We start from the raw sequence: 24,925 nt of genomic DNA, 5'->3' as shown, positions 1-24,925 counted from the left end.
TTTCAGAGTTGCGGTTGACAGCGGTGAGGCGTAGGTTCTCCTTCAGAATATACAAGTCAATGAAAACTCTCCTTGTGGAAACATGTCGGGTTAATGGTTGTGGATGGAAGATCAGAGCGAGTGTGAAACATGAGACAAACACTTTTTGGGTAAACAAGTATGTGGAAACTCATACATGTTCTGTGGGAGACAGAATTGCCCAGCGGAAACACTGTACTCCGAAGTATGTTGGTAGGCTTTTCATAGATCGTGTTGGAATCATTGATGGGTTGAATCCGCAGCATATCAAAGATGCAATGAAGAACATGTTTGGCATGACACTTGATTACACCACTTCATACAGAGCATTGTTATATGCGCAAGAATTGGTGAGAGGATCAGCGGAAGATGGGTATGAGCAACTGCCTTCATATTTGGAGCAAATCTCCTTAGTAAATCTGGGTTCTATCACTGGTCTAGAACTTGATTCTCTGAATAAATTTAAGTATATATTTCTCTCCTTTGGAGCTTCAATCCGAGGTTTTCAGTATCAGAGAAGGGTCATTGTGGTGGATGGGACTCACCTAAGTGGGAAGTATGAAGGTGTTATATTAGTTGCAGCCGCACAGGATGGTAATTTTCAGATATTTTCATTGGCTTTTGCGATCGTTGATGGTGAAAATGATGAATCTTGGGAGTGGTTTTTCACAAAATTGGCGAGTTGTGTATCTGATGAGTATCCTCTGGTGATAGTCTCTGACCGGCACACATGCATTAAGAATGCGTGTGATAAGGTGTTTCCGTGGGCTACCCGAGGAATATGTTATTATCACCTTCAACAGAACATTGTCCAAAAGTATAAAGGGAAGCATCTCTTGTACTTGGCGAAAGGTGCTGCTTATGCTCATACACTTTACGATTTTGACCGGTATATGGATGAGATAAGGAGTGCAAACCCGGAACTTGCAACCTACTTGGAGAATGCCGACATGACCCTATGGTCAAGGATTCTTTGTCAGGGAGACCGGCACAACATAAAACTAGCAGCATCGCTGAATCGATTAATTCCGCACTGAAGCGAGCTAGAGGATTTCTGATTCATTTCATGTTGGAGTTCATAACGGATAAGCTATCAAGGTGGTTTTGGAAAAGGAGAGATGATGCTTTGAGTTTCACAACTCAACATAGTCGGTGGGTTGAATACTTGCTTGTTGTTCGATCGGAGATAGCAGATACAATGTCTGTCCAACAAATTGATGGATGGCGATTCTTTGTGTAAGGTGCCAAAAAGGACTGTTTTGTTGATTTGGAACATCGAAAGTGTGATTGTGGTGTCTATGGTGTCGAGAAAATACCTTGCTCTCATGCTATAGCAGCTGGATCATATGCTGGTTTGCATATCTCCACACTTGTATGCCCGGTCTACACAAAAGATACTTTGTTTGCAGGATACTCAGAGAATATCTATCCTTGTGCTGGACAACAAGTTGAGGCACACACATGCTTTCCTCCGGAAGTAAAGCGTAGTCCGGGGAGACAGAAGAAATCAAGATGGCAATCTTGGTTGGAGCTATCTAGGATGAGAGGACGCATGCCCCGGAAGCAACACAGGGTTTGTAGGTGCTCGGTCTGCAAAGAAACTGGCCATATGCGTCCACATTGTAAGAACTGACGTGGACGACATTCTCGTTAGTCATCCAGAAGACTTAACTCCTGGACGACCTTCTAGTTAGTCGTCTAGAAGACTTAAATCTTGGACGACCTTCTGATTGGTCGTCCAGAAGACTTAACTCCTGGACGACCTTCTGATTAGTCATCCAGAAGACTATATATTTGCGTATCTGTTATGACTTTGTGTTATGAACTTCTCTGTATTGTAATTTATCTACTTCTGTTATGGGTTTACGTGTTATGAATTTATCTGTGTTATGAACTTAATTGCAACTTAAAAAGACTACAACTCCACCATTAGATTAGATTATCCGAAAGGTTACAACACTACCAAACTAATTTCCTACGAAATGATAGTTTGGTACGAGGATAGGTTACAAAAAACTACATCCTATCCTGACCCTGTTACAAAAAATCACCTTCCTAATCTGTCATACAAAAGCACATTTCATCCCACAAGTTCAAGTACAAATAAAACATCAGTAACCTTGCTCGTCATAAGTTCTCAGGTTCTCATCATTGTCTTCGTTCTCTTTTGCATGGCCTTCAGGAGTCTCCTTAAATATATCCAACGCCATCTTCTCCCTTATAGCCTTCGCGCTCTTGTTACAAAACTCTGGAGGAAATGACATCCTTAGAGCATGACATTCGATGTACTTCAGAGCGAACACGCCACAATCACCAGCTCGGCACTGAGGTACTCCAACGGTAACTCTCTCATATGTGTATGGCTCCAGTGTGTGTTTGACATGCTCTTCGTCAGAGCCAGCACACTCAATAAGCAGATAAGGGACCATGTTGACAAAAGGATCCATGAGCACATCGAGGTATGCAGCTTTAATATGTGTTAAAATGTTGTCCAAGACGACTATGTGCCTCTTAGGGATCGATATCTAAATAGCAATCCAATGCTCGGTCCTGAAGTTCACTGGCGCATAAATATCATCCACATCCAACCTCTAAACCTTCATTGATTGGCAAAATGTTGGTACAATGCCTGCATGATAATTCCACGCCCCACCAGGGAGTCTTCTTCCTAAGTTGTTGATGTCACCCTCGTCGCTCTTAAGTTCCGGGTACTTGTGGGACCACTGCTGAGAAAATACATGATCAAGAAATCACAGTCTCTCGCTCATGAAATGATGTGGATTATCTTGGTACCGTTGCCTCAGTACATTGATAAAAGCATCCATATGCTGCATATAAAACAATACATTGATAAAACAAGTAAGAGATACTTATCAGACGACTTACGCTTAAGTCGTCTAATAAGTATTCTGTTAAGTCTTCTAGAGAAGACATAACAGAAGACTAATTGGTAAATCGTCTGTTAAGTCTTCTAGAGAAGACATAACAGAAGACTAATTGGTAAATCGTCTGTTAAGTCTTCTAGAGAAGACTTACCAGACGACTTAATCGTAAGTCTTCTGATGAGTCTTCTAAAGAAGACATAACAGAAGACTAATTGGTAAGTCGTCTGTTAAGTCTTCTAGAGAAGACATAAATACTGGTAAGGGGTAAACTAGAAGACATAGCAGGAGACTTACTCCGTCGTTCAGCCATTCTAAGGGGGTTCGGAGGGTGAAATAAAACCGATTTGTACATCTACGTGGTTTTTTGGCCATAGGTGTTTTAAAATAACTGCAAACACAAAATGTAGATAAGCAGGATTTTTTGTATACTAAAGGAAGCTATTATGGGACATTCTCACTTACGGATCAAGTTTCACCCAGTCAGTGAGCAGCTTCGACATCTTCTTGTCAGAGGGTGCAAAAGGATCATAGCCTTGGCCAACCCTTTTGTTTGGAATGATCACTTTGGCAGTGTTGTTTCCCTTAAAAGGATTTTGCTGTGAGGCAGCAAGTTTCCTTGCTCGTTCACTCTTTCCACGAACATGTACCATAGCAGCATCCCTCTTTCTCTGCCTTCTAGTTTCCTCCTTCTGTAAATCTGAATCAATGGGTACTCCTTTGTCCAATACAAGAACGCTAGGTTCACCACTCTGTTCTGGAGGTTTCTCCTCGGGCTCATTTGCTATCACAAGACTCATGTCTTTCGAGGAACTCGGTTTTTGGGTGTCATTCTGTCCTGCTTTCGCCTCATTCACACTTTCACTCTGCAATTTCGATGTACAAAATGTGTTTATAAAATATTAACCAAATATCCAGTTCACACATCAAATAAAATTCATACATAAGCAATGATCCAAGCACACTAGAAACAATGTTCCGACATACAATGATTCATCCAAACAAAGCACATCATTCTTTATTCCTAACACTTTCCCTGGTCAATCTCTTCTCTGTGATTTTGGGAGAAGTTTTGGTACTAACTCCGGGTTCGTTCCCACGCTTTTCCAGATTTGAAGTTGTGATTTGAAGTTCATTAGATGCAGTCCCTTTTTTGGTGATTCCCACCTTCTTCTCCATAGCTTCCATCCTATCCCCCAGCAACTTGATCTCCTTCAGGCACATCCCAAACCCATCCCTCATGACATCAGCTATGTCCCTGAAGCTTTTTTCAATCTGCTCCTTGGTCATCCCACCAACAGACGTAGAAGCCTCTGCACGCACCTCAGCAGAAGGCATTTTAGTAGCCTCAACAGAAGCCTCTCTACGAACCCTTTTATGAGCTTTCTTCCGAGATGTTGCACTTTCTTCCTTCACACCACTCTCTGTCTCCGCTGCACTCACTTCCTTCTTCACTCTCGGGTTAGTACCGGTGACTTCCCAACAATCCATGGTCCACTTCCAATTAGATTTCGCATTAAACATGACTATAATTATGTTCTCCGCGGATGGGTCCTCTACATCAAAGTCCCATCATGGATACATCTCAGCATAGTCCTTGTGGACGAAGTTGATCACGCTAGTCTGCAAAAATAAAAGATATCAACTCAGATAACAAAGACTGAAATCATCCAGAAAAGACTTCTCAGAAGACTTTAAAGTAAGTCGTCTGGTAAGTCTTCCACAGAAGACTTCACAGAAGACTTAAAGTTAAGTCGCCCAGACGACATAACTTTAAGTCTTCTGCGAGGTCTTCTCTGGAAGACTTACCAGACGACTTACTTTAAAGTTTTTTGTGAAGTTTAAATACTTGTCTGCTAATGGCCTCTTTAAAAAATCTGCGTCCTTTGCCACCATTGTAAGCCATCAACATTGGAGACGGTCTGTTTGGTAGGGGATGCCCAAAATTAGCACCAAATTCTGGCAGAGCAAAGTACGCCAACACCTAGAGAACTTGATCAAACCCATCAACAGTGTATGAATTTGATTCCAAATTTACACCCTTTAAAGACTACATCAGCACCTTAAACGTCACTCTCCCCCAAGGATAATTCTCAAATCTTTCTAAATCCATCACTAGCCTTGCAAGACTAGCCCGTGTAGCGGTTGAGTACTTTCTCCCTTCAGTGAATCCAGTGAAGATGGCAAGGTATCCGAGCCGCATGCGATCTTCCCGAGACCACTCCTAGCATCTCCCAAATGCTGCTTTTATATGTTCGGTAGTTTGCCCAACATCGACATCAACACCCATCATCTCCCAGAAAGCAGCCATCGCCTTCGTAACCTCAACCCTTGGATTTTCCAGGTCCTCGATGTAATTGCAGTTCAGACCAGTGAGGTGTTCAAACTCCAACAGTGAAAACCTCACCGGTTATGGACCAACAAGACTCCAGAGCTCATACTTCTTCTTGATGTTAAGCTGGAAACTGAGCATATAATGAACCAGCCTTGAAGCCTAACCAAAATTCAGCTCCTTGAACTTGATGAACACTACCAACTTCGACTCCTTCAGCTCCTCATATTCGTCAGCGTTTAGAGCTCGCCTTAGTGCAGTAAATAGCTTCAAGTCATCAGTGTGATAAGAAATGCTCTTCAGAGCAGGGGGCTCTTCCCCTAATGTATACATCCTCTGCGGGAGTGCTGGTAAATCCATTTTCCGGCCTGCAAAACAATCAAAAATAAGCATCTCAATCACATAACAAGTGCACTATTCTAAATACAAATACTGGAAGACTTGCATGTAATTTTTATTGAGAAGACTACTAAGACGACTTCCAAGAAGTCTTCTACAAAGTCTTACACTCTGGAAGACTTCCAACGAAGACTTTGGTCGTCTGGAAGACTTCCAAGAAGTCTTCTACAAAGTCTTACACTCTGGAAGACTTCCAGGAAGTCTTCTACGAAGTCTTACACTATGGAAGACTTCCAGGAAGTCGTCTGAGTAGTCTTTCTGAATAAATACAAAAAAAACTGTTTCTTTAAAAGATGGATGACTTACAGTCGGAGAAGATATGGTCTCCAACGACACCAGCGGTTACAGATCTGCAAAAATCGACGGGAAAAGAAGAATCAAAACTACAATTTTTAGGGTTTTACGGCGGCTAAACGCCTTAAGACAAGAGAAATAACTTACTGGCGGCGGAGTTCAACGAGACGCAGTTTCAGATCTGAACAAAGGAAGCGGATGGTCAGTTTAAACTACTAAATACTCTACACCATGAAGGAGAAACAAGATTTGTCATAAGAGGAGAGATTACCGGCGGTGAGAACGACGGAATACGAGAGATTACCGGCGGTGAGAAATCAGAGCGTAATCGCCTTCGTAATCGCATCTAGAGAGAAACGGTGCTAGGGTTTTGGAAAGTTGTGAAAAAGTAAAAAAAAATGGTATTTATATGTCCGGTAAATGATCCGGTTATGTTTAAAAGTACATTGCTAAAATAAAGGATTCGGTCCGGTATGGACGACTTCCCTGTAAGTCGTCCATCTAAAATTATTGGAAGTCGTCTAGACCCTAAACATAACCCATAAACTTAAGTAACTAACTAAACACTTCATAAAATCAACTTAAACTTCAAAAGTGTTTACTATACACAAAAATAAACACTTACAGGTAAAAATTTAATTTTTCAAAAAAAACATTTAAGCCTTCCAAAATCTAACCCTAAGAATACATACAATACTACAACATATGTTGCCAAACCCTAGACCAAAGAATACCATGATTCACTACCTACACTCATCTATGTTGAAAACAATTCAATTTTGTTATATTTTAATTTATATCACTTAAAACTGTTTATAATTACATGATTTAAATTTTTCGCTTGTCAAAATATTTTTTTAAAATTTTTAAAATTATTTTTAAGATCAGCTACACCAGAAGACTTACTTGGAAGTCATCTAGAAGACATTCAGCATCTCAGACGACTCAGACAACTTACTGAGGCTATATTCGTAAAAATGGCTTCTATTTTTTTGTTTGGTCACAAGGTACTGGCTGTAATTTCACAAGGCTTTTAGGTTAGTTTTGCATTTGATTCAAGTTTAGGTATAGGTTTGTATTTAAAATCAAGTTGTAAGTCATATTTGGAAAATTCCCCATAAAATATTTTAAAATAAAATATATATATTTTTTTAAATTATACTAGTATTACTGATTTTTAGTGTGTAAAATATAAATATATTATATACATCCTGCAGTTATAGTGTTCATGATACATGTCACCATTCATATTTTTTTCTTGAAATGATTATTTTAGACGAATCGCGGTTGTTCCACAGTATGTTTTTCTTTTATATCGCAGTTAAACCACACCAAAATATCCAATCCGCTTATTTCACACCGTTCAATCCGGTGTTACCAATCAAAGCCTTAATCTAACTTCAATCGTTAGGTAAGTACACAATTGATCGAATTTTTTTATGTTCAAAAAAAACTTCTATTCGCTTTAAGCAGACAGCCCGGATAAAGATTAATCTGTATATGCCTTTTTCTATTGCTGTCCGTATAACTTTTTTTTTGTCAACATGTTTTCATTGAAAGCCCATTGGATAACATACAACTGGGTCGGTTTACATAAGCCCGAAGAGAGAATTTTAAATTAAGTCCAAACGAAAAGAAAAAAGAAACGGTGGTGAATGAGTCATTCAACCACGTGTCAGCATTCGGAGCCTTTTGGACCACATGTCTCTTACGGGTCCTTTGCTTGAATCAGGCAATTTCGGCCGTTAACGAGGTTTCACCGCCGGGCTGAGCAACCGCTTCTTCCGTTCATCGTCCACCTCTCTGAAAAGGCTTCGATTCTCCTATATCCGACTCCAATTGAGATTACTTCTTTCTTCGGTCGCCGGTTGTATTAGAACCCATTTCTCTATTCACCGGAAGTGTATTGCAGATAAAGCTTCAGAAGTTATAGTAACAGATCTTTGCCGAAACAGTATGGCCCTGTTCGTTTGGTCGTCGCCAGCGTCAGCGACTAGAGTCAGCGACCAGCGACTGCGACTTGATGTCGCTGATAGTTGTTCGTTTCCATGTCGCGCGGTTGATCGCAGCGGTTGTCGCTGGATTGTTCATTTCCATGTCGTGCGGTTGATCGCAATTATCGCTACGTCGTTCGTTTCAGTGTCGCTTGCGACCAGATCTTTACATTTAAATTATTTATTTAGTTTTTGACAAAAATATGATTACAGTTATTTATATTTTTTTAAATTCGTTTTTAGTTACTCAGTTTTTATTTTTAATTTATACATATCTTGTAAATAAAACCATATTAATAAACGAAATATAAATTCAAATATAAATAACAAAAGAAATGAAACAAAAGCCATAAGTTTAAAACAAGCTTACTAAACAGTCATACTTAAACAGACACTACAATCCTTCATAAATCTTAACTCCAATCATATGTTCAAGGTAGCTAATCTTATCATCATCACTAGGAAAAGACATAAAAGATAGTATGTTTCCTTCATCAGCTTTGAGATGGTTAACAGCAGCAATGTGAAATGGTGACCACTTTATCTAGCATCTTTTCAGCTATCTTATTTTTTTCTGCCAGAATTGCATTTCGAACAGCATAAGGCTCATGATCAACTTCTTTACGTTTTCTCTTTGACTTTGAACATCCAGCTCTACTTGTTTCTTCTCTTGGTGCTGGCATATCAGTTTCAACTGAATCAGATTCCTCATCCTTTTCTGCATCTACTCTAGAATCTAAACTAGCTTCTCCTTGCTGAGCACTCCATCCTTCTGCTCCAGTCACAGTAACAGCACCAAACTCTGCTTCAAAAACATCCATGTTTGGAGGCACTTTGGTCTTGTACTTTCTTGCACCTTGCCATTCCTGTTTAAGAGAAAAAAAAGTTAGTATACTTGAAGACAGATTGTATTCTTTCATGCTAATATACTGACATTGTTAAAGCAACTAAGAGAAAGTTACATACCGCAATGCGTTGATCCCACCAAGCATCGGACATCTCCAACCTTCCCATAGCATCATAGACAAGCCCGGTTCTGTTATGAGTGAGTTTCTTAAACTTGACGTATGCTTTCCTACTGATATCAACCTTGTTCTTGAACCTGTCCCATATCCATCTCTTACTAAATTTCTCTTCAAACTTCTTTATGATGAACTCCCTTCCAACTAGATTCATGCCACTCCTTGGTCTGTTCCCTTTTCTTTTCTCATCGACATAAAGAGTAAAAAAATACCGAACTTCTTCATCGGTCCAGTTCTAAATAACAAGTCTCATCAATACACAAACAAGCTAAACTAGCAGGAAAAAACAATCACAAAACATCTAAGAAACTAGAACTGCATAAGACACTTACAATAATTATTAGCCATTCTTCTTGTCTAGTTGTTGTCTTGTTGTGATTTATGTCGAAACCTGAAAAGATAATACAAACAAAACGTAAGTGAATCAAAGGGGAAGAGCTAACAATATACAAACACATTCTAAGCCAATCATAGACATGTATTAATGTTGTGTCATTAAGAAAACAAAACTGCAACATAACTCTTAAGCTACGTGAAAGAACAAACCCACATGCCAACCACGTTCTTTAGAATCAGACAGTAATGCCATTAATCTACTTGTTTCAACCAAAGCAATATTAATCTGATATGTGAATGAAGTAATAAATTAAGACATGATCAAAGACTTCTAATCATTGAAATCAAAACTCATCTCTGCAAATCAACTATCTTAGATGATCAAAACATATTATAATCCCAAAACCCAGAACAATGCAATTTTCTTACAGGTACAGCAATAAGACAACGCTTTGAAACATGCCCATCTCACTGATTTCAGTACTAGCTATAAACCCTCCTAAATCTCTCAAGTGAAAGGTCGAGATCGATTGTACCTGAGTTCGAATCAGGATCAGAGAGAGAACTGCCTGAAAGTTGAAAAGAAAAGGATTTACTTCCAATCAGAATGAGAGAGAGAGAGAGAGAGAGAGAGAGAGAGAGAGAGAGTTAACTGACCTTTGAGCTTTGATGGTAGAGGAGGAGAGATGATGAACAGGCGTAACGAAGAAAGACGTAAAGAGATTTAGGGTTAAGGGTATTGTTTTGTGATTTTGAAGATAAATCAAGGGTGTTTTTGTCTTTTTACACTATTTTATTTTTTTGATCGCTGGTTTTCGATCGCAACGCTGAAATTTTCAGCGATCGAAAAATTTGAACGCCGAACGCTGGCGTCTGGTTGCAGCGATCAGTCGCAGAACCGACGACCACCAAACGAACAACGTTTAGTCGCTAGGACTGGTCGCTGACGCTAGCGGCCCGCAAACGAACAGGGCCTATCCATAATGGAAAGCTTCGACTCATCTAAATTTGTACCAAAGCAAAGAGCTTTAATCAAAAACTTAATTATTTGCCCTTTTAGGATACTCTGCCATTAATACAAGCAGCAGAGATTGATTCCTAGCCAGACAAAAATCAAGAGTAACCGGCTAGAAAGAAAATAAACCCCAATACCAAACGGAATATGAGATGTGAAGAAGAAAGAAGCAAGATTATAACTTTTATTTTATCAAACCAAATCAGAAGAGGATAAGAACATGAAGAACGGATCTGATTTGGATTTGATAACACCACAAAAATCGTCTAAACGAAAAATGAAAATCGCCTAGCGAAAGTACGTAATCGATCGCGAGATCGAAGTATATTACACCAAAAAAAACGATTTATCATCTCTTCTCTTCCTTTCTGTGTAAGGTTCTAGAGAGGGAACAGAGAAGTGTCCGTATAACGTTTGTCACAAGTTGTTTACATATGATTACAGATAAAGAAAATACAAGAATCTGTCTCTAAAAAAAGGATAAAGAAAAAAAGAAAATATCGACGTAATAATATGACATAACCCACATAACTAGTATTCTTTCTCCGGAAAAATTGTCAATTTCAACCCCAACGATTTCAATTGTGCCAAATACAACCCGAACAAATAGTTAGTGCCAAATACGACCTTAACTCAACTATAAATCAAAAGAACTATCCAAATTTCTTAAAACGTGCGTAAATCAACATTGATCTCTAACAGAAGTTAGTTAACCGTTAACAAGATAAAACGACGTCGTTTTGATTTAATTTTTTTAAAGAAAATATGTTCATTCCGAGATTCAAACATATTTTTCGATACCTGTTTAAAAGGACACACTAACTACTAGAATAAAGTAATTTTTAAAAATATTATTACAAATACTTGTACCTTACTAAAATGAAGAAGCATGATAGTTTATATAATTTTCAATTTGTAATAATATTTTAAAAAGTTATTTTAGTCTCGTGGTTAGTGTGCGAGACGTGGGTTCAAGTCAAAGAAAGAACTTATTTTTTTAAAAACGTCATCATTTTATCCTGTTAATAGTTGACTAATTTTGGTAAAGTATTGTTTTAAGCGTTTTAAAAAGCTTGAGTATTTTTTTTCTAAGTATAATTAATTGTTATTTATTCTAATCGTATTTGGCACTTTTTCCTTTTATTCCTCGGAGTTTCGAGAAAAAAAAGGAATCATTTTCCCATATAGCGACACGTCTCACAGTAAAGGAAACATTAAACTGACTGAAAAGAAATTTTGTGGGTCCTACATTTTGAATTATTATAGATTATATTTGAAGTAAAAAAATCAAATAAAATAAGAAAAGGCCACCGCGAGGAGAGACGATGATTATCAATCAGTGTAATCATTAATCATATCTTCTTTTTTGAAAATTCTTCGCGGAACAGAAAAGGGATTCATTAACCAACTTGACCATTCGCCGCTTCGCTTTTCACATCCATTTATCTCTCACTCACCCACTTTTCTGCGAAAATCTCCGAATCGGGTTTCGTATATTGTTTCAGGTGCGGCTTTTGAAAGAACTGAAATTGAACATACTTTGAGAACTCTCCAGCCTTTTTTTATCTGGGTTGTGTCGTGGGAATTAGGGTCTGTTGAGTCTTGGGTGGGGGGGGAGAACATGGAGAAGTACGAGCTTGTTAAAGACATAGGTTCTGGGAACTTTGGAGTGGCGAGGCTGATGAGGGTCAAAGACTCCAAGGAACTTGTTGCCATGAAGTACATCGAGCGTGGCCCTAAGGTTTCTCCTTTTTTTTTTTTGTTTTTTTTCTGAGCTCTTGAGCTGTGATTTCAGAGATGGGCAAAATGCCAATTTTGAATATTCTAACTTGTGTATCTGCTTAGTTCAGAATTGTTATATTTGTTTTGTCTTCCAAGTTCAAATATTGAATCTTTTTCTGTTTTTTTTTTTTTGGGGGGTATGTAGATCGATGAGAATGTGGCTAGAGAGATTATTAACCACAGATCACTTCGCCATCCCAATATTATCCGGTTTAAGGAGGTATGTGCATTTCCTACACTTTGATGGCCTGTTTAAAGCTATGTTGAAAATTGAAAAGTCTCAGCTAAGGTGTGCATCTTCACATCTCTCGCAAGTGCACTATGTGGTGGGTTAAACCTTTTGGGCTTTTGCAGGTGGTTTTGACTCCAACGCACATAGCTATTGTCATGGAATATGCTGCTGGAGGCGAGCTATTTGAGCGTATATGCAGCGCTGGAAGATTCAGTGAAGATGAGGTGAGCTTGCCATTTTAGATATTAAAAATTAAAAGTAAGAGATCAATTTGAGAGTTCTGTATTGTCTTAAAATAGATCGACCAGGAAGAAATGGGAAAAAAAGGAAAAGTTCTGTCTGTACTATGTATGTTGAGCATGGGAAACAAATGTGATCTATATATTTTAAAGATCATTTGTTGTAGCTTCTTTGATTATGACATTCAAGCTGTTTGTGCCCATCTTTTCTTTTTTCTCAGGCAAGATACTTTTTCCAGCAGCTTATATCAGGAGTCAGCTACTGCCATGCTATGGTAATGAAGTTTTTTTCTTTTCAACTTTCAGAAGTTTTTCTTTATCAGTCCTGTAGTCACATTAGTTTTCCTTATTGCCACAGCAAATATGCCACAGAGATCTGAAGCTCGAAAATACTCTCTTGGATGGAAGTCCTGCACCACGTCTGAAGATCTGTGATTTTGGTTATTCCAAGGTATGTCTTATTATCTCCGGCAGCACTTGAGTGTTCGAGAGTTGCTTCTTATTTTTTGTTATTTACCTTCCATTTGCTAGGACATTTTTTATTTTCGTGTGATGTGTTTGTCTTCTTTTGTAGTCCTCACTTCTGCATTCTAGGCCCAAATCAACTGTTGGAACTCCAGCATACATTGCACCCGAGGTTCTTTCTCGTAGAGAATATGATGGCAAGGTAAATCTTATGTATTCAAGTGTGCTTAGCCCCTTAATAGAGACAAAACAGTCTGAACATCTTCCTTTGTAGTTGTGTACGTCTTTCAGTTTTGCTCATCCATTATATTCTGATACATTGTGACCCGTGCATGTTATGGTAGATATAAGCCCCATCTTGTCATAAATCTGCTCTGGACTTCGTAGATTTGGGCGATCATTTAATAAGGGATCGAGAGAGATTTGTTTCTATAATCATCCAGGACCATATGTTTTCCCATGCTTATCATCTAAATCTAATCCACCTGCCATCACCCCTTGCTTGCACTTTCTGACTCTTGTTTTTTATTGATAGTAACTTTGAACCATGCATAAAAAAATGGATCCCAAATAAAGGATCTATGAAATTTTGTTTAGATGTGTTTTTTTTAATCATCTTCACAGAATCATTAACGGTTTTTTCTTATATTTTTCTTCTCACTCAGATGGCTGATGTATGGTCATGTGGCGTGACTCTTTATGTCATGCTTGTTGGAGCATACCCATTTGAAGACCCAGAGGATCCCAAAAACTTTAGAAAAACAATGCAAGTAAGTTTATCTTTTTTTTTTTACAGCCTTTCCTTTAAGAAACAATGTGACCCACTAGTTGTTGCACTACATTGTTACAGAGAATATTGGCTGTTCAGTACAAGATCCCTGACTATGTCCATATCTCACAAGATTGCAAACATATCCTCTCCCATATATTTGTTGCTAATCCACTCAAGGTATCATATCTCTCTCGAAAATGCTTAATCCATCCTTTGTGAGATTATAACTTGTTGTTCTTTTGCAGAGGATTACAATAGCTGAAATCAAGAAACATCCATGGTTCCTAAAGAACCTGCCACGGGAGCTTACTGAGATAGCTCAAGCTGCTTACTACAGGAAAGAGAATCCGACGTTTTCTCTACAGAGCGTTGAAGAGATCATGAAGATTGTGGAAGAGGCAAAAACACCTCCTCCTGTTTCTCGATCTATAGGAGCATTTGGTTGGGGAGGAGAAGAAGACGCAGAGGAAGTATCTGAGGAAGTAGTAGAAGAAGACGAAGAAGATGAGTATGATAAGACGGTGAAGCAAGTGCATGCTAGTGGAGAAATCCGAATCAGTTAAAGAAAAAAAAGATTGGTTGTTTTGTTTTTGTAAAAGGAAAAGAAAAAGAGTTTTCGTTGGTCTTCTTTAGTGTTTTTTTGTTTGGTTCTTAAATTTGAAGGTTTCTCTTGTGGTTTTTGCTTTTGGAAGTCCTGTAAAATCTGCAGTAGAAGAGACAGGTTGGTGATGAGTTATGTTTGGGCTTTGTGACCTTATATAAAATATAGTCTCTTTGTTCCTCTGTTTCTACAGACAGGGGATACGTTAAACTGGAGATTTGGGTGGCGTAATCGTCCATAGAGTTTATGAAATATGTTGCAACAGAAGAAACAACAAACTAGGCTGATCCAGTACGGTGGTCACTGGATAGTACAGCCTCTCCTTGAAGGTTGGCTTCATGCACAAGACTTCTTCCAGGCACGACCCATTGACTTTTTCGTTTGTAGCTACCCAAAGTCGGGCACCACTTGGCTCAAAGCTCTAGCTTTCTCTATAGCCATTCCTCAAACCCTCTCCTAAAAAGCAACCCTCATGATCTTGTTCCTTTCATTGAGGGCGAACTCTCTTTAGTCCCTCAAGTTGATGATGTTGCCAATGACAATGGGAACACTCTTTTCTCGACTCATATCCCTTATGGATTGTTACCCGAAGCAATTTCGAAGTCGGGTTGTAAGATGGTTTACATCTGGAGAGACCCAAAGGACACATTTGTGTCCATGTGGAATTTTTTCCAAAAGGAAAGGTCAGACAATGGCCCTCTCAATATACCCTAGAAGAGTCTTTCGACATGTTCTGTCGAGGTCTTTCTTTGTACGGTCCTTATCTAGATCATGTCATGTCGTATTGGAACGCTTACCAAGAGAATCCTGATCAGATTTTGTTCCTCAAGTATGAGACAATCAGAGCTGATACTTTGCCTTACGTGAAGAGATTGGCTGAGTTTATGGGTTATGGATTCACAGCTGAAGAAGAGAAGAAAGGGGTTGTTGAGGGGGTAGTGAATCTTTGCAGCTTTGAGACGTTGAAAAATCTTGAAGCCAACAAAGGAGAGAAAGATAGAGAGGGTACCGAAGGAAGAGAAGACATTCCTTCTAATTTTTATCCAAAAAGCCCATATTTCAGAAAGGGAAAGGTTGGAGATTGGAGCAACTACTTGACTCAGGAAATGGCAGCTCGAATCGACGGATTAATGGAAGAGAGATTCAAGGGAACCGGTTTGCTAGAACATGATATCTGACCGGTTTGTATTCTCAGTTTACTTGCATGACAAGTTTTTTCCTATCTTCAGTGTTATTCTAAAATGTAATGAGTCATCATTTGAAAGACCAAATCTTGTTTCTGATATGGTGTTCGATATAAAAATGATTTGGGATTGTAGCCCATTCGCTTTGCCATGATTTATGCAAAGTCTTGATCCTATGCAAATCTTGTTTCCACACGCATGATTTGGTCTGCAATATTCATTCTATTTATTTTATTTCATAATTTCCATCATTCCATTAGTTGGATATGGGCGAATTGGTTTTACAAAACTAAACGCCAATTTCTTTATTTCACGCTTAGACATACCAATCAACTCCTTTCTACAGTCTCAACCTTCCGATCTGGGTTTAGGACAGAGGTTATAATTATCCAACACACCTTGGTTATTTATGTCTTCTAGACAAGTACTAAATTGATAATAATGTAGTAATATTCTAGACAAATAAGTATATCCATTAAATAGAGAGACATAAGATTAACCCAAACAAAATATCTTTTTGCTAAGAGAGCCAAAGTAAACAAAGATCAGCCTTCGTAGTCGCCTTGTGCAAACTTGTTCTCGGGGTAATACACAGCAACCACTTGGTTTCCTCCAAATTTTCTTCCGTTCATTCCCGATCTGGCCTTTGCTGCGCCATCTACATCCGCATACTCTAAGAAAACCTGCATTAATATAAATATCATTTAGAGGGATTCGTGATCATGAACTTAGTAAAAAAGAAAACTGTTTCTCAGAGTAGAAAACGGACCTTTCCAACTCCTGGTGTTGGATCATGATCAGGATTGGGCCTCGGAATCACAACATTCACCAGGTTACCTGCACACAACAATGGATTACCAAGAGTTCGGACAGTGTAAGTGTTAGCAAATGGCAGAACGTCAGTAACATTGCTTACCGAATTTTCCACCTTCTTGTCTCATGTCCTCCATTATGTCTTCATATTCTTCATCGTCTGCAAGATCATCAGCTGTAACCACTTGAGTCAAACATACAATCTTGGTTGGCGTGCTTCCCGGTTGTAGCATAAGCCTCTGTTACACGACAATAGACACTTAATGAGTGATCTTCAGATATACAGTAGTAAAAGCCAGACGATTTATAGAGACAAAGCATGAAGTAAATCACTCACCTGCAAAGCAATCTGCTGTTGAGCATGAAGTAATACTTCCTCTTGCTCAGGTTTAGGTTGAATCACACCCTGGACTGCACGCCTCACTGTAAGTGTCTTATCACCCATCTTAATCCCGTTTAGAGCGGCACAAGCAATATCTGTCACTAAAGGATCTTGGAAAACACAAAAAGCATATCCCTTCGAGTTTCCAGTTTCCCTGTCTTTAACCAAGTTAAAACCTCTCAGGGGCCCAAAAGACTCCAAGAGCTCCCTGATCTGTTCTTCTGTGAAGTAATAAGGAAGCCCACCAACAAAAATGCGGTCCGGACCCTCAAGCCCACCGGTAGACCCCGAAGACAATCCAACAGCCGCCAAATTGAGACTGGGATTAGGCTGGCTCGGGCCAAGAGCTGCAGCAAGCGACGGGTTATAGTCAGTTGGCCTCCTCACCTTTACAGGAACCCCCTGGAGATGTTCAAAGCTAAGATGTAAATACTCACAGTACATATTGTAATTAATAAAGAAGATGAAATGGGACATCTAAAATGAGCAAGAAGATAATACATTACCTCTAATATAATTCCGTCTAGTGCCATTGCATTACTAGCCTCCTCAACAGATCTCATCTCCACAAAAGCGAACTTCTTTTCATGGTTTATGTAAACATTGACCACCGCATCGCCTAAATGAAAATTAAACAGAGGCTGAGTTATTGTCTAGACCTGTCAAAAATCTAAAAACAAAAAGCAAAGAAACTTTCATCACCTGGCCCAGCAGTGTTTCCCCCAATCGCCGCCATCACTTGGCTAAAGAAAGTTGCAACCGACTAGAAAATGAAAATCCATTCTCAGTAGTCATAAAATGACAACGCCAAAATTTGTGGTTTAAAACGACTATAATAGACAAAAAGTAACAAAACCTGTTCATTTGCAGTGGGTGGAAGGCCACCAACATAAACTCGTCGAGCATGCCTAGTTGCCTGCCATCATAACACAGTATTGTATGGGAATCTTGACAAAAGATGGACAACAGGAAAATAAAATAGATTGGTTAATCGTACCTGCTGAGTCATTGCCTGCATTGGCAGTAAAGGAAGCGCTCCCATTTGCTAGGTGAGAAGAAAGAATGAGAAGTTATCAGGCATGTTTGCCAAAAAACAAAACAGGAGAAAAAAAGGAATACATAGATTATACCTGACCAGGGACCATTGCAAGCATGTTGGGGAACATCCCTGGAATACTAGCAGTAGCTGGCACACTAGGAACCTGGCCTGCTATAACAAGTAGTAGACATCACAGAGTGTTAGTCAAATAATATTATTTTTTTCCGGATAAGCAGAGACCAGCCAACAAGTACAAAGCTACAGCACCTTCCTACCAACTAAACCCACCAGTACAGAGTAAATCAGCGTCTTATGAATATTAAAATATGAAAATGTAATATCTGTTTCAAAATTGGCAAAACTTGTTAAGTCTAGAAAACAGGCATATAGTTGCCAGTCGAAGATAAAGAATACCAATGACAACCGTTGCACTGGTTCCTCCTTGTACATAGCCTTCTTAGTTCTTACTACAAAAATAAGACACAAAAACAAACAAACACCACCAAAAAAAAGACAAAAACAAAAGTCTCTCAGTTCCAGAACCACTTCACCAGGGAACAAAAAATAGTAAAACATCCTATGAAGAGAGCAAGGATTTAAAAGCCCTCTGCAATTAAAATGCAGCTTACCAAAGTTACACCGTGTAATTGATAATGATCTTTCCAAACTACGTAAAATCAAAAACAACAAGCAGTTAAGGAACAAAATAACGTTGGGTAGATGAAGAAGCATATACCTGCGGCAGCAACAGCAGTAGCAGCTAGCATTGCAGAAGCAGGGGGCGCCATATCGAATCCACTTACCCTCTTGCTGAAAGGGCAATTATCAAGAGGTCAGACATCAGTACAAACAGCTAGGAAATACAAATGGCTGCACTAAACCTAAGTAACACACAAATAAACATCCAAATAATACTCTATATATATATTTATATCATGTTTCAAGATAATAAAGACATCAAAAACTAAAAATAAGGGGTTTCTTTGACTTGGCATCACAACACATTGCAATAACAGAGAAAGCAGGTACCTCTTGGACCGTGAGCGTGAGCGTGAGCGTGAACGTGATCTATGTTCAGACCTACGCCTATGCTCGGATCTTGACCTACGTTCAGAGCGGCTCCTGGAGCGAGAGCGTGAGCGTCGCCTGTGTCTCTCCTCTCTATCTCGATCGCGAGAGCTCCTGTGGATAAGTGATGACACCGTCAAATTAAGAAAGAGAGAAACAAGAAAAAGAATAGTAACAGACTATAAGTACCTGTGACGGTGTCGACTTCTGTAATGATCATCGTCATCATCATCATCGAGATCATCTCTCTCACGTTCCCTTTTCCCATTACGTTCTCTGCTACGGTCCCTATGACGATCTCTACGATGGCGATCGCGTTCCCTATCTCTATCCCTGCTCTTCTCCCTATCTCTGTCCCTGTCTTTATCACGCCCCTTTGCCTTGTCCTTCTCCCTGCTTCTTGAAGAATCCTTATCCAGATCATGAGAATCCTGCAAGCGAAACAAATGGTCAAAGGCTTACAAATGAATAAGTGCACACCAGAGGCAAGTTCTACAATAGCATAATACACCCAAACCTAACTCTTTATATAGCTTAAACTATCAAACACAGAACTGCTACTAAATGACAACAGGAAGAAGCTGAATCGAACAAGGAACGTGTAAAGATCAAGTGTACATACTCGAGACTTGGAGTCCTCGCTACCAAGAGACTTGAATGGCGAGCTCTCCCTAGCTATGTAGTTCTCGTTGTCGTTATTGTCATCGGTGGCGACAGTGACACTATCTCCGTTACCTTCGTAATTCATCTTCCCCCTTTGTGATTGTTAAGAAAACCCTAGAAGCGATTTATCGAGAATTAATTATTATGAAGAGGAAGATGGTCAAGGATATTATCGTAAATTGCTTCCTTCCGTATAAGAGGGCCTACACCAACATGGGCTGCTTTTGACTAATGGGCCTATCAATTACATCAACCAAACTTCCTATGGACCAACTCGTGCATAATCGTTATGCAATACACTAGAGATTTTTATTCAGGGAACAAAATAACTGAAAAGAGATACCCTCAATAATCGTTATACATAACCCCTCATTTAGAGTTGGCTGTGTCAGCCAATCCAGCAGAGATGACATGTCTTTTAGGAGTTACACAAAATGTAAAGAATATATAGTGAAATTAGGCTATTTATTGGATGACAACGAATATTTTCTGTCGTGAACCTAAGGTATGGTAACTGAAACTAGTATCACAAAGCTTTACATAGAGAATCAGTGCTCCATGTTCTCATATGGCAGATTATAACACGATATTTCACGGTTACGAGGAATTTGACACGTCATTTTATACAATATGATAATCATTGTCTTCGATGTACCAAAGCTGATGAATATGTTAATCAAGTTATTTTGAGGTGTCCACCTGCTATACAGACCTGAGCATTATCATCAACTCCTTTATGCCCATCGATTTTTCTGATTACCAGTGTGTATTTTAAATGAAAAATTGATATAAGAGAATACAGCTAATACTAAAAGGGATATATGAGGACTAAGGAGGGTGTCCACGCAGACAAATTAAATCTGCCAATCATATGTTCCCGTTTTCCCACGCGTCAGCATGCTTCTAACTTCCTTTTAAACCAAAGTAATATGTCGTCTCCAATTCTTCCACTTCGTTTTCATCGTTATAAATCCCTGCAAATTGGCGTTTAATTGAAGATATTTACAGATCAATTCTATTGAGATTCACATAAATTTGACGATTCATGTCCTATATCTCTCCATCATTCTTAAAAACCGTGAGGGTGATCTCAACACTGTAGTGCAGATAAGCAAGCTCGGGGTTGGACAGGTGTATGCTGCCTCTGTGATGCATTGGTATTTCCTGAAGCGGATCGACCAAAGGTTTCAGCTCGAGAAGGCAATGAAGATTCTCCCAGGCGGGTCGGATGAAGGTGAGACTGGCATTGAGCAGGCGGGAAGGAAAGGAGAGAGAAGGTTCTATGAAGAAACGTAAGAGACGTATCAAGCTGTTTCCTCAAGCCAAGAAGTTGGTTCGTTTGTGGGAGGGATCTATGCGAGGGGTGGTTCCAGCAGCGAAATGAAACAGTCCCGGTTGAAGACGTACGTCATGTCCTTTGACGGAGAAACTCTTCAGAGATACGCTACAATTAGATCAAGAGAAGCGGTTGGTATAATTGAGAAGCACACATAGGCGTTGTTTGGGAGGCCAGAGATTGTGATAACTCCGCAAGGCATTGATTCGTCCAAGGACGAGCATATACAGATCAGTTTCAAGGGACTGAAGAGGCTTGTGTTGGAGGCTGTGACGTTTGGTTCGTTCCTATGGGATGTGGAGAGTCATGTAGATTCAAGGTATCACTTTGTACTGAACAGTATATATAAAGTTTTGACCTTTTGTGTGTGTTTTGTTGGTTTGTTGAATAAGCTTTGTGTGTTAACAGATAACAGAAAGTTTTGAGCTTTTATGTGTTCTGCGAGTCTATCGCTTGATCAATCATTGTATGAGAAGCAGTTTTACTCTTTGTGTGTGGTTTGTTCAGTTACAGGTATTAGCTGTTTCCTTTTGCTTTATTCAGTTACACTTAAGAGAACATGGTTGCAAATTTTCTTTTTGGTATGTCAGTTTTTTTAAAGTTTTAACGAGAAAGTAAACATTATTTATGTGGAAACATTCTTCAGATGGCTTGAGATTGGTATATTATCTGCTAAAAATGTGAAAGAGATGTGTGCAATAGTTTCCTGTTGATTACTTGATTGGGTATAAGTTTTGTGATTATTGGGTATCTCCTTTTTACTGGTTGCTGCAGAGAAGGAGCTTTAGCCAAGGGAGGAGAAGAGTGAACAAAAGAACCAGCTTGGCTCAGAAGGAAGATGTAATCAAGAGAACTGTTTATGTCAAAGACATCGATCAACAGGTTAAAAAAAAGGGGAATATGTTGGTTTTAACCTTTCGTCATTGGGATGGATCCACCCAGTACAAACTACTCTGTCATGAAGAGAGCATTTGATGAAGGTTGTAGAGGCGTCATCGCTAAAACGGTAAGATTTTCTCAGTTTTAGGGTAGTTGAATCTTTTTTGTGCATGTTGACTAAATGTAATTGGAATTGAGGTTACGTCATCACTCATATTGTATGCTAAAGAGCAGAATCAAAACAGCTGCTAGACAAGTTGTGCGCTTCTGGAGGACGTTTGCGGATGGATTAATGCTAAAGCCATTGTTCCAGTATGGGCTAAGAGCCTAAGATGACTTCTAACAGAGGTGTGTGGCTTGTGCCTGATTCTGACACTACATTTTTAGCCAATTAAATAGTTTAATCAGTTCTGATCATTTAGTATTCTGCTTCAGGGACGGACATCTTTCTCGCAGGCGGCTCAGATCATGGTACGTTCATATATTCTGTTTTTTTTTTCAATTAAACAAGAGCCTTAGACATTAACTAATAACAATAGTTTCCTACAACAGGGGAGATCACATAGTTAAATAAAAACTCTGTTTTTTTTTTTGCCAATTATCTCTAACAGTTTCTTCGTCCTCGGCTCTCTTAAAACACTGTTAAGTTATGGTTGTAGAGCTGTGAAGTTTAAGACAGCCGAGTCTATGTTTCCCAGTGCAGATCGAAGCTCTAAGGTAAGCTGTAATAAATAATTTTGCTTTTGTTAACGTTTTACGATTTGTAACAAGTGCTTCTTTGATGACTTCTAACAAGCTGTTTTGAACTGTATTGAAGTAGGAGGAACAAAAGAATGATAGAAATAGATCTGTTATGGTTCAGAGCACAACAGATTTAGATTTAAGTATGTGGAGCTCATCAACAAATTGAACAAGTACAATTCCAAAGTTTAACATCTTGGGGGTAATGGCGGATGGGAGTTATAGGTTGCTGAAACGAGAGCGCTGAAGAAGGATTTAACAAATAAGGTACAAGCTTCATTTCATAAACATTCACACAGTCTTTGCGTTGGCTGATGGAACAAGCTTTATTTTTCTTTGTGGTTACATGAATCTACTTGCTACTGGTTCGGGTTTGGTTTTGTGTATCTTTAACAATTATTTTAATTCATTATTTATTCGTTTTGCTCATTATGTAATACATAGCTTTTAATAATAAAAATAGCAAGTTTTTTTTTGAAACACCTAAAAAGGTAAGTTTTATTATTGAAAATTTAGTTAGACAAAACAATGAAAATAACTAAGTTCAATACGATTTACATTAGATATACGATTGAATATGATTCCAAGTGTTGATTATATTAACTAAGTTCAATGTTAAAAAACTTCATAAAGCCACTTAGAAATATACATATTCATAACCAATTTTTAAGGATTAAGTGTATGTATTTTCTTGAGCCCTCATATAATATTTAAACTGAAATTATTCATATATACAATAAAATTTACCCCCTCCATAATATTTAAGAGGTATTGTATCTTACAATCTGTTCAGTGATAGATTCAGAATGTGGATAATATAAGGGCTACACGAGTATTTTTCCTGCAGCTTTTGAAACTGAAGGAATGGTGGAGAGCAACTATGATGCTGCTTCCAAACTAACTGGTGGACGTAACTCTCAGGGGTCAATCATCTAGTGGTCATCTCTTTTAGGGAGGGTAGGATCGGATTTAGAGTCAGAAGCAATGGTACTACTCTTAATTATTCCGAAGCTCATGTAATATCACCTCCTCCCCACCAAGCGCATGCTTATGAGATCATGAATGTAAGCAGCAATATCAAATGGTGCGCTTCGAAAATATTTTACCGGAAGAAGATTCCTTTTGTGTTGCTCTTCGTTCTATCAATCACAACACACACGATAATCCTATCTGTATAAGTACATATGAGTCTTAATATTAGAAATTATGTGATGTAGCATAAATTTAATATTTTAAGAGAAAATTTATCCTTTTAGTTATTAATCTAGACGATATTTAAAACAATGCAAACATATCTTTTAATAAGAAACTAGGTGTTTTCCTTCACCAAGTGCAGTAGAAAATTTAAAATATTTTTTAAGAGCCAAATGAAAATTATATTTGAAAATAATTTTTTATTAATACTGTAAATTTTCTTTTTTATCAATACTTTAATATAAATTTGATTTAATTAAACATAAAATTAATATAAAAAATAAATAATTTTGTTTTTTAAATTATATTTAAGAATATGCATGTATATATTTAAAATTAATAGATAGATTTAATCTATTTATTTCAATTAATTATATTAAACAAATTTGTAAAACAATTTGCATAATTATTAAAAATTAAAATTAAAGAAATTTTATAAAATTTGTATATATATAAGAAACTAATGATTTTACGATTAAATTTATATAATTTTCTAAAAAAATATATATACATTTATGAAAATTTTAGTAATACAATTGTATAATTTAAAAATATATAATTAAATAATATTTCAAAATTTGTAATGCCTTATTTGAATATATTTATTTTAATGATGATTTATGAGTTATTACGATATTCTAAAAAAAATCCAAAAATATAAATCGACATTAAATGTAATATATGAGTTGTTACCATATTTTAAAAAGTTTACGAAAAATATAAATTAAATATTAAATGTAATTGTCCATGTCATATTAAGTTATAAGCCATGTCATTAATTTTAGTAACCATGACATATTATTTTTGTGAAAATAATTGTAGAAATACATATGGCAAAATCACTTCTCAAATAATGTATAGGGGATGATCATAAAAATTAAACGGTTGACAAAACCTTAAAAAACAAAACATTAATTAAAAGGATTAGGGATGGTAAATATAAGCTAAGAAACAAAGTTCTAGATAAGAAGGCGCTATTTGCTCAAAAAAAAAAGAAGATAAGGAGGCCCTCAAGTTAAAGTGGCTGATTGTAACCCCAACTAAGTTGAATTGGAAACTGTAAAAAGATGTTTTAATTGTGAATGAGACCATTTCTAATGTATTTTCTATTTTTAATCTACAAAATATTAGATATCTATAACAGAAATGGAACTTACTCCAATGTATTATTATAAAATAGCAATTTCTATTTATAGAGTAGAAAATATAGGATTTCTACCTCTGTTTCTATTTATAGAAAAAA

At 37.8% G+C, this 24,925-nt stretch overlaps 4 protein-coding genes and 2 pseudogenes across 7 annotated transcripts in view; 4 read left to right on the top strand and 2 right to left on the bottom strand.

The window, feature by feature from the left end:
* The window catches only part of LOC106336532, a 1,588-nt gene extending 533 nt beyond the window's left edge, over window positions 1–1,055 (top strand). The window contains exons 2-3 of the mRNA XM_013775380.1: window positions 7–223; window positions 344–1,055. Coding sequence (XP_013630834.1) covers window positions 7–223; window positions 344–1,055 — 929 coding nt within the window. The remainder of the gene's footprint in view (window positions 1–6; window positions 224–343) is intronic.
* Window positions 1,056–5,394: 4,339 nt separating this feature from the next.
* On the bottom strand, window positions 5,395–9,992 carry LOC106336531. Its single transcript, XM_013775379.1, has 6 exons — window positions 9,935–9,992; window positions 9,814–9,846; window positions 9,274–9,332; window positions 8,886–9,176; window positions 8,434–8,785; window positions 5,395–5,600 (listed from the first exon to the last, which is right to left on the bottom strand). Exons 4-6 carry the CDS (start codon window positions 9,093–9,095, stop codon window positions 5,395–5,397), a joined length of 768 nt encoding a protein of 255 aa, XP_013630833.1. The 5' UTR covers window positions 9,096–9,176; window positions 9,274–9,332; window positions 9,814–9,846; window positions 9,935–9,992.
* A 1,627-nt stretch (window positions 9,993–11,619) lies between these two features.
* Window positions 11,620–14,593, top strand: LOC106312821 (serine/threonine-protein kinase SRK2A-like). The gene is made up of 10 exons (XM_013750486.1): window positions 11,620–11,797; window positions 11,882–12,033; window positions 12,220–12,294; window positions 12,429–12,530; window positions 12,767–12,820; window positions 12,904–12,996; window positions 13,120–13,212; window positions 13,676–13,780; window positions 13,861–13,959; window positions 14,028–14,593. The coding sequence occupies exons 2-10, from the start codon at window positions 11,914–11,916 to the stop codon at window positions 14,343–14,345; spliced, it is 1,059 nt and encodes a 352-aa protein (XP_013605940.1). The 5' UTR covers window positions 11,620–11,797; window positions 11,882–11,913; the 3' UTR covers window positions 14,346–14,593.
* A 32-nt stretch (window positions 14,594–14,625) lies between these two features.
* Window positions 14,626–15,591, top strand: LOC106312822 (annotated as a pseudogene).
* Window positions 15,592–15,949: 358 nt separating this feature from the next.
* On the bottom strand, window positions 15,950–19,698 carry LOC106312820 (splicing factor U2af large subunit B). Of its 4 annotated transcripts, none has more exons than XM_013750485.1 (15): window positions 19,492–19,647; window positions 19,059–19,300; window positions 18,831–18,983; window positions 18,538–18,611; window positions 18,431–18,468; window positions 18,216–18,268; window positions 17,893–17,969; window positions 17,760–17,807; window positions 17,619–17,678; window positions 17,465–17,525; window positions 17,269–17,381; window positions 16,718–17,164; window positions 16,484–16,619; window positions 16,337–16,404; window positions 15,950–16,250 (listed from the first exon to the last, which is right to left on the bottom strand). In XM_013750485.1, the coding sequence occupies exons 7-15, from the start codon at window positions 17,926–17,928 to the stop codon at window positions 16,113–16,115; spliced, it is 1,107 nt and encodes a 368-aa protein (XP_013605939.1). In that variant the 5' UTR covers window positions 17,929–17,969; window positions 18,216–18,268; window positions 18,431–18,468; window positions 18,538–18,611; window positions 18,831–18,983; window positions 19,059–19,300; window positions 19,492–19,647; the 3' UTR covers window positions 15,950–16,112. The 4 variants fall into 4 exon arrangements, with proteins under 4 accessions (XP_013605939.1, XP_013605938.1, XP_013605936.1 ...); XM_013750484.1 differs by having other exon boundaries at window positions 17,893–17,972; window positions 19,492–19,607; XM_013750482.1 differs by lacking the exons at window positions 18,216–18,268; window positions 18,431–18,468 and having other exon boundaries at window positions 17,893–17,972; window positions 19,492–19,698.
* Window positions 19,699–20,461: 763 nt separating this feature from the next.
* On the top strand, window positions 20,462–22,795 carry LOC106336530 (annotated as a pseudogene).
* The last annotated feature ends 2,130 nt before the right edge of the window (window positions 22,796–24,925 follow it).

This window comes from Brassica oleracea, chromosome C1 (assembly GCF_000695525.1).
Source record: "Brassica oleracea var. oleracea cultivar TO1000 chromosome C1, BOL, whole genome shotgun sequence".
In the NCBI taxonomy this organism is placed as follows: Eukaryota; Viridiplantae; Streptophyta; class Magnoliopsida; order Brassicales; family Brassicaceae; genus Brassica; species Brassica oleracea.
The sequence above is the reverse complement of the archived record's forward strand: the minus strand, read 5'-3'. Positions and strand labels throughout refer to the sequence as shown.

Excerpts from the sequence above, each read along its gene's own strand:
- LOC106336531 (XM_013775379.1), bottom strand. The coding sequence starts at position 9,095 with ATGAATCTAGTTGGAAGGGAGTTCATCATAAAGAAGTTTGAAGAGAAA. Across the intron at positions 8,786-8,885 it reads GGTGGGATCAACGCATTGCG|GAATGGCAAGGTGCAAGAAA; the intron begins GTATGTAACTTT and ends TCTCTTAAACAG. Across the intron at positions 5,601-8,433 it reads CACCATTTCACATTGCTGCT|GCCGGAAAATGGATTTACCA; the intron begins GTTAACCATCTC and ends ATTGTTTTGCAG.
- LOC106312821 (XM_013750486.1), top strand. The coding sequence starts at position 11,914 with ATGGAGAAGTACGAGCTTGTTAAAGACATAGGTTCTGGGAACTTTGGA. Across the intron at positions 12,034-12,219 it reads ACATCGAGCGTGGCCCTAAG|ATCGATGAGAATGTGGCTAG; the intron begins GTTTCTCCTTTT and ends GGGGGTATGTAG. Across the intron at positions 12,531-12,766 it reads GAAGATTCAGTGAAGATGAG|GCAAGATACTTTTTCCAGCA; the intron begins GTGAGCTTGCCA and ends CTTTTTTCTCAG.
- LOC106312820 (XM_013750482.1), bottom strand. The coding sequence starts at position 19,617 with ATGAATTACGAAGGTAACGGAGATAGTGTCACTGTCGCCACCGATGAC. Across the intron at positions 16,405-16,483 it reads ACAAGAAGGTGGAAAATTCG|GTAACCTGGTGAATGTTGTG; the intron begins GTAAGCAATGTT and ends TGTTGTGTGCAG. Across the intron at positions 16,251-16,336 it reads CAACACCAGGAGTTGGAAAG|GTTTTCTTAGAGTATGCGGA; the intron begins GTCCGTTTTCTA and ends ATATTAATGCAG.